At 41.3% G+C, this 8,355-nt stretch overlaps 1 protein-coding gene across 3 annotated transcripts; it reads left to right on the top strand.

Moving 5' to 3' along the window:
* The first annotated feature begins 294 nt into the window (after positions 1-294).
* LOC136505099 (protein STICHEL-like) lies at positions 295-7,250 on the top strand. Of its 3 annotated transcripts, none has more exons than XM_066500199.1 (7): positions 295-400; positions 1,103-3,082; positions 3,653-3,875; positions 4,322-4,885; positions 5,235-5,925; positions 6,240-6,315; positions 6,393-7,250. In XM_066500199.1, the coding sequence occupies exons 2-7, from the start codon at positions 1,130-1,132 to the stop codon at positions 6,423-6,425; spliced, it is 3,540 nt and encodes a 1,179-aa protein (XP_066356296.1). In that variant the 5' UTR covers positions 295-400; positions 1,103-1,129; the 3' UTR covers positions 6,426-7,250. The 3 variants fall into 3 exon arrangements, with proteins under 3 accessions (XP_066356296.1, XP_066356295.1, XP_066356297.1); XM_066500198.1 differs by lacking the exon at positions 295-400 and adding an exon at positions 405-521; XM_066500200.1 differs by lacking the exon at positions 295-400 and adding an exon at positions 466-574.
* The last annotated feature ends 1,105 nt before the right edge of the window (positions 7,251-8,355 follow it).

Raw genomic sequence — 8,355 nt, 5'->3', positions numbered from 1 at the left:
TACTCTATATATGTGTCTAAAGATTTGATGTGACGGAAAGAGAGCGAAAAAACTTGAATCTTAACAAGGCCCTGCATTATATTCTGTGTGGTCAGCCGACAAACTGTACTGTGGTGCAGAGGGAACACACGGAGCAAGAAGCGCCTGTGACAGCAGGGGTGGTGGGGAAGATTTTAAATCCGCCCGCGTGCTGTTTCGAATCACCGTCTCCTCCGGCATTCACTGTCCGATGGGGATGGATGTAGGTTCCACCTCCAAAGGCGCCTCCTTTTTCGACGCCTTTTGGCTTTTTGATGCCTTTCTAGGACCAGTTTGAACTGTTCGTTCCCCCTCCTCCCCGTGCGCGCTGCTGCAGGTTTCGTCGATCCCACCTGCCTCCTGGCTTACTCCGTGATTGCCGGTGAGTTCTTCTTCCCCCTTTTTCTTCCAAGCACGTTTTGGATCTTGGTGGCGGAATGCGGCTGTAGTGCTGTGTGCTCCAGGCCTCCAGCTCCTGGTTCCTGGGGATGGATTCTTCCATGGTTAGCGCCTGCAAATTTGATTGGCATTGTGTTCGTCGGCCGTTTCTCCCAAAGTATTTCAGATTTCTTTTCATCCAACATTCATTTCATCCCGTCCCTCTTCCTGGTGCCGTTTTTCGTTCTTCCTCTAGGAAACTGATTATTGATTCCACCTTCCCTTTCTTGATTGAGGAATAAACTGTATACGACATCATTTTTCCTCTTTTGCATCAAATCCTTCCCAAAAAAACTGGTGGCTACCAGCTTAGGTTTCACGGTTTGCGCATAGCATTTTTTTTCATGATGGTTCGTTCTGATTTTTTATTTACCACGCATACCCATCACCATCAGTATATTTACTTCCTGTTCTAGATATGCAGTCCTTCCCAAGTCGCAGCTTGAGCATGCTGCTTCGGAAGCTGAAATTGTGTTCACTGCTTTATACCGATCTTTTATGTTTTTAAGATGTATCGACAATGCGTGTTTGTAATTTGCACCTATCTTAAACTGTGAACGCATTAAAATTGTTTGTAATGAACATACCACAGTTCTTTTCCTGGATGCTGATGTCTTTTAATATTTACTGTTTTGCTCTCTGTTAGACAAGTCGGCGTCTTTCCAGACTGGAGATGGGGACTATGGTTGGAGGGTGTGTTGGCCCAAGTGAGCTTCACTTGAGGAAGGAACTTACTGCTTTGCAAAAGGCGCGCTGCTTGCAGGACCCTGATACTTGCTCAACATGGAGATCACCTTTGAGTTCTAGGTCACTGGTGGCAACTTCAAGGATTACATACAACGGTGGGATTTCTAGTAATTTAGCGCCAAAGCTCAATGAGTCACCTTGTGCACCTGCAAACACTGAAAAGAAACGAAGAAAGGTTTATCTCTACAATTGGAGGCAGAATTCTTGTAAATCTAGTGAAAGTGGAATGAAGATAGATGAGGATGTTAAGCAACCATCTGGTGAGCTAAGCCTGGACAGTCCATGCAAATCTAATGGGGTAAACTCCAAAGGTGATGCATATCTGGGTCCTCCAGCCAGCATCTACAATGTTCAGAGTTCAACATCATCTACTCCTGTCAAAAGAATAGCTAGAAGGAGAAAGGGTGTTTTGTCCATAAAAGGTGCAGTCAGAAACCAAGCTGTCTCGAAGTTGTCAGATCTTCAGGTAAATTCCGGTGAGCAATCTGAGGATACTGAGAACTGCAACTCAGAGACTCTGGAGATATTTCAAAGGAGCTACTTCTCTCGCCCTACATCTCCGCTATTTGCTGCATGTGGATGTGTCAGCTCTTCAAATCCCTCAAAACTACTGAAAATAGGTAGAAGAGAGGGATCTTCCTTTTCTTGCACACCTGTTTCTACTAGCTCCTATTACAGGCACGTAAGAAGGAACACCAGCACTGTTGGTTCTTGGGATGCTAGGACTGCTACTTCTTTTGATGGTGATGAGTCTAACCAATCAGCAGTTCTGAGAAGTCAGAGGTCGCATGTCCCTTGCTATGCATCAAAGAGGAGAAAACATCGAGGATCTGAAGGAAGTAATTATTCTCCTTCACTATCTGCTATACTTCGAAGAAAAGGTAGCAGCCTAATATGTGGGAGTCAGACAATGCATAAGAAGAAGAGATCATTTGGTTCAATGAAATGGGCACATTCGAAAAAGTCTGCTCAGGGAATGCCACTTTTGGGTAATAGCTGTGATTTTGGTTCTTCATCATTGGATTCATCAAGTGATGAACTCTCAAGCAATATAGGGGAGCTTGATATGGAAGCTTCAAGCCGGTTAGATGGGAAAAGATGGTCAAGCTGTAAAAGCCAGGATGGGATGGATCTATCTGTTCGTAGTGCTCATCTGGCCGAGTCAGACCCGAGAAGCTTGAGCCAAAAATATAGACCAAGGACATTCCCTGAAATTGTTGGTCAAAACATTGCAGCCCAATCACTTAGTAATGCTATAACAAGGGAAAGGATAGCTCCTGCCTATCTTTTTCAAGGTCCTCGTGGAACCGGAAAAACATCTACTGCAAGGATATTTTCAGCAGCTCTAAATTGCCTTACTACTGGAGATAACAAACCCTGTGGGGTATGTAATCAGTGCACTGACTTCTTCAGTGGAAAAGGTACCAATCTAAAAGAAGTTGATGCAAGTAACAGAAAGAGTATAAGCATAATTAAGCACTTACTGGAAAATTTGCTGCTATCTGCACCTTTGTCCCGGTATAAGGTGTTTGTTGTTGATGAATGCCACATGATACCTTCCAAATTGTGGTCAGCATTTATGAAGTTTCTTGATGAACCATTTCCTCGTGTTGTGTTCATATTTATTACAATTGACCCTGACAACCTACCTCGAGCAGTTGTATCACGTTGCCAGAAGTATGTGTTCTCTAAGATAAAAGATATTGACACTGTGTGCCGCTTGAGGAAAATTTGTGTCAAGGAAAATCTTGATGTTGAGCTGGCAGCTTTGGATTTGATAGCTCTGAATTCAGATGGCTCGCTACGAGATGCAGAAACAATGTTAGATCAACTGAGTTTGTTAGGGAAAAAGATAACTCCTTCACTTGTCAACGATCTGGTAAATTTCTTGCTATGATCAATTAATTCTTTTAATGACAAATATTGCTTTGCATTGAAAGTTGTTGTCCGATCTGTATTGCATTTTTTCCTTCAATCTCTGACTTAGTTGACTTTTTATGTATTTTATATCCATGGATTCTGGTTTCCCCAGTGAATTCAGCACGGTTTGGTGTTCTTTTTTTTTTTTCCAAAAATCATGTACGTGCACATAAAGTGAAGTAAGCCTGTAAAAATTCAGTGTCAAAGTTATCCTAGATGTTATAAGAAAGAAAAATAGATAAGTACTCAATCTGAGGTTAATATTGTCACTGACCATGTATTTGCGCCTTTGTCATCTTAACCTTGTCTCTCAATGAAAACATGTGCTTCTGAAATTGTACACGATAAAACTAAGACGTGATGCTAAGTCGTCCTTTGGGGGAGTTGAAATGCTGTTCAGTTTCTGCATGACTGCACAAGTAACGGGCACGCGACACGCTAAATTTCTTTGTTTCTTTATTTTAGAATGACTTTTGAGCGAGATATCAGTTATTATATCCAGATAATGACTGCAAATTTCATTTTAAAGGTTGGTGTTGTCTCGGAAGAGGAATTGCTTGATCTTCTGGAGATAGCTATGTCAGGAGACACGGCTGAGACAGTGAAAAGATCCAGAGAGCTGATGGATTCTGGCACTGATCCAATGGCATTAATGTCTCAGTTAGCTGGGCTCATCATGGACATCATTGCTGGCACCTACAAATTGGCTGATGTTGCTTGTTGTAATAGCTCAGCAGTTGGTGGTCGAAGTTGTGAGTACACTCAACCATACCTTATTGTTCTGTTGGTGTTTTAAGCTCATTCATTCTTTCTTTCTTCCTCTCCATCTTTATCTTTTCTCATCATAAATATCATTGCTTCCATGCTTTATTTCGTATCACAAAAATTACTGTCGTATTAGGCTATGAGCAGTCATACTAGGTGATTGATGGAAGTAATTTCAAAACATTTTGTTTAGACTAACAAAATTTACTCTTGGTTCATTCATCAGTATCACAAAATCACATAAGTGTGTTTTAGTATTTTTCATGTAGTCATGCAGCATGCCTGTGAAGCAGGCAAAGTCACTGACAAATTGCACATTTGAAGGCAGCCTTTGCCTTGTTTTTTAAGCAATGAGCCAATGAGGCTGATTTGAACCTTGCCCTTCATTAGTCTACATGATCTATCTGCTAACGACTTTGTTTATGCTCTGTAGTAACGGAAGCAGAGTTAGAAAGATTACAACAAGCATTGAAGATTCTTTTTGATGCTGAAAAGCAGATAAGGCTTTCAAGTGAGCGTCCCGCATGGTTTACTGCTGCTCTACTACAACTTGGATGTGGTCATAGTTCAGATATGAACCAACAAAAAAGCAGTACTCAAGAACACCATAAAGTAGCCAATGATGCTATGTCTGAGATAGCAAGAGAATCATCCAGCAGAATTGTTTCTCATTCATTATCTGCCTTTGGCATTTCTAAGAGAACACTTGACGCCAAAACAATTAGTGTGCACTCGAGTCCTCAGGTCCTTGCCTCACATTCATCTCGGTTGAGACTCAATGACAACTTGGTTTATGGAGAGTGTAGATCTGTTGACAGAATTCCACTCAATTCTAATCAACTGTATGACAGCTGTTCCCAGCAAAGGGCTCTGGTAAATGGAATCTCAGATAACCTTGCCCAGGTTTGGATAAGATGCATTGAGAACTGCCACTCGAAGACATTACAGCAGCTACTTCTTGACCATGGGAAACTAGTATCAATCAGGCAATTTGAGGGTAAGCATGTCTTGTGTTTTTCTTGCTATCAACATGGTATATCTTTAAGTGGATTACTTATCATTTATCACTTGTTGTCACTAAGATGCTAATACTTCTTTCACTGAAAGCAAAATACGTGGTCCTCATTGATTAGTCCTTTTTGTTTGTTTTTTAATACACTTAAGATTTCACCTTCAGACGTGATTCAAGTCTGACAGAAGTATGTCAGTGGTATCCACATAGGTTGAAGTAAATGCATGTCTCAAAGTTGAAATTGAATTAAATTCTCCATTTGGCCCAGTATTTTAAATGAATGGCTACCTATTCTGTGTTATTGAGTTATAATCTTCATTTTCATATTTGTCAGGCCATGCGATTGCTTTCATTGCATTTGAGGACTGTGGTATAAAATCTAGAGCTCAAAGATTTTTGAGTAGCATTACCAATTCAATTGAGACAGTACTGAAATGCAATGTGGAAGTCAAAATTGGTCCACTAGCAGAATTGATGGACGGAGAAATAACATTAGAGGCTGGTCCTAATGTAAGAAGATACGAGTCTGATGTCTTGAGTTGCTCATCAAACAGTGACCGACTAAAGGGAACTTTGGATTCAAGGAGAAGCTTTGATCATCCTGATGAAGTAAAGAAAGATCTGGAGACATACAAAAATACTGCATCTGCTGATGAAAGGTTGCGTTCGGAAGTTCCCATCCAGACTTCAAAAGAATCAACAAATGATGATCAACGACTAGAAAGCGCATGGCTCCAGGTTTCTGAAAAGCACACACCAGGTCTGATGAATCAGGAAAGACACGATCAACATCAGGTTCTGTCTCAATTTGTTGGCAACCAATACCAAAGGAAGTCCTCAATGTCCCTAGTTGTGCCCTCAAGCCATGCAGATGAGGATCTTGCTCATGAGATAGAAGCTCTGAAGATAGTTGACAGTTATGGTTCTCAGAAGCACCAGAGTGGAAGAAGTGAAAATGGCTTTGCCATTTCACCAAGCAGAATGCACAAAAAGGATGACATGGTTGATTGTGACAAAGAGAGCGTGTAAGTCCTAATCCTAACCTATGTGCTTTGATTACATGCTCTCATTTGAGCCTTTATCCTGACCTTCAAATTTTAAAATACATATATAATCATTCAATACAGCTAGGACACTGATTAACATGCAAATTTGTCATTCTAGTCAAATTAATTGGAGACAACTTGATTTGTTGTTATGACATGGTGCATCTGATTGTTGAAACTGAGCCATACTAATCTTTAGAATTTATGACATGTCCTCGACACATTACATTGATTCTGTTTGCAGTTCTGTATGGCCTCTGAAATTCACCATGCTTACCATGTCTAATTCACAGATGCTCTGAGCTTGGAAAATGGGGATGCCATGGCCTTTTCCCTTGTTGGAAAACTGAAAAACCAAAGGGAGTAAAGGTAAATCTCAAATGCTCTTATCTCTTGCAGTGGCATCAAACATCAGGCATGCAACCTGACACCTGTGTGTACTGCAGACGAAGAGGCAGATGCGGGTGAAATCTTCTTAGTCTGGCAGAGCTGTTTAACATGCCGATGATGATGTAGCAAACCCTGGGAGTAAAATGTGATTGAAATGGTTCTTGTTTTGCACAATGACACGTTGTTGTTTCAGAACACAAGGACATTTGAAACTACTACCAGATTCATTTCAGTATCCTACTTCCAGCCTTGAAATTTAACTCTGATGGCCGCATATTTTAGGCCTTCATGGGGCAGGATTTTGGATTTTTGTGCAATAACCATCTATGACAGCTTCAGGGACAGAGGACAATTTCTCCAGCATTCAGCTGCACATGTAGTCTTGATTTTGTATTTATATGTGGTCCTAGCAAAGTTATTATGTGTTCCTTGTTATCATAGGAAAAAAAAGAAATAGAATATATCTTGTCCTGACATTTGGATTATAATGTTTTTACTTTGTAGACAATGTCAAACGAGGAACATCACATGAATGAAACTGATGGATATAGATTTAAGTTACCGAATCTGTCTGCTCTTCTGTACAAATGAATAAACGATCTTGTGTTCGTGTTACCTGACATGCTTCATTTTTGTGGGTGTTTTGCTCCAAGTTTCTTTCTTTTTATTCAGTTCTGACAAATCTGACCCTATCCGATGATATGCTTAGCGCTTAGTGTTCAACAACCTAGAGGTACCGCCGTGCGCGCGCACGGGCCAGTGCCTTATGTCCTCTTGTGGCTGCAGACTACGGACTACTTCACGCCCCCATCCATGAATATCACGCAGGCGGGCAAGTGTCTTATCTCCTCTGGTGCGGACTGCTTCACAGCCCCACGGTCGTCTTCCTCGGTTCTTCCGTCTTTCTCCACCTCCTCGCCTCTCTCTCCCCTCAAATCCATGGCGACCAAAGATCCAAGGCCTCCTCCTGGTGGCCCCCAGCCATCCTCTGACGACAAGTCAAGTGGATCCGACGACCCGTGAGGTTCCGAAGGAGACGTTTGGATGGGATAGGGAGTGAGACAGGGATAAGAGATATTCAGCGTGTTCGCTTTTTGTTTCTCTACCTCTCTCACAACAAATCAGCACCAGCCAGGCTTATCAGCCTAGAAATCAACCAGCGAACAGGCTGATTGTATTCTAACCCTCTATTCTTTATATTTCATTTAATCCAAGCTTTTTCATTCATTTCTCTTTTTCTATCCCACCCCTATATCTCAGTGTCCAAACAACACATTAGGGATTCGACATGTGGGCCCCACGTGTCTAGCCCTTTCCATCTAGGCAAAAAAAAAAATTATCAAGAACCAAACCAAAAAATATTGAAGCCGAATTTTTTGGTATCCTGTTCAGTTCATAATTCTCAGGATCTTTATCTGGATAAACCGAATTTTCCGAACTATATAAAGTATGCTTAGTGTGAGTATTGTTATATTATTGATTATACTATTCTACACTATTATATTATGTGTTTGTGGTACTCTATTCTTATAGTCTTATGGACTTTTAAATGTATCTATTTGGCACTATTATTCTCTATAAATTCATTAGATCATATCAAAATTGGCTTTTGAATCTGCTATTACATAACTCTGTGATCAGTTCGGTATTTTGCAGTAAATACCAAAACCGAACCAAAAATATCGAAATCGAATTTTCTTAGTACTGATTTTTTAGATGAACCGATGGGTATTTCCGTGGGAACCGAAGCATGAAACCGATACCGAATGCCCAGACCTACACGTGTCATAGTTTCATCCTATTTGTCAGTAATCTCAAACCAAACACTGGACATGGATGCATCTCAGGCTGGACGAAAAACTCGAAGCTCGTTAGTTCGCTCGGCTCGTGGCTGGCTCGACTCGGCTCGGCTCGTTACGATAACGAGCCGAGCCGAGCCAAGATTTTAGCTCGTTAGCTATAACGAGCCAACTCGAGCCAGCTCGTGAGCCGCTCGCGAGCTAAACGAGCCAAGCTTCC

Source organism: Miscanthus floridulus, chromosome 14 (genome assembly GCF_019320115.1).
Source record: "Miscanthus floridulus cultivar M001 chromosome 14, ASM1932011v1, whole genome shotgun sequence".
Classification (NCBI taxonomy): domain Eukaryota; kingdom Viridiplantae; phylum Streptophyta; class Magnoliopsida; order Poales; family Poaceae; genus Miscanthus; species Miscanthus floridulus.
Note: the sequence above shows the minus strand (reverse complement) of the source record. Positions and strands in the feature narration are given on the sequence as shown.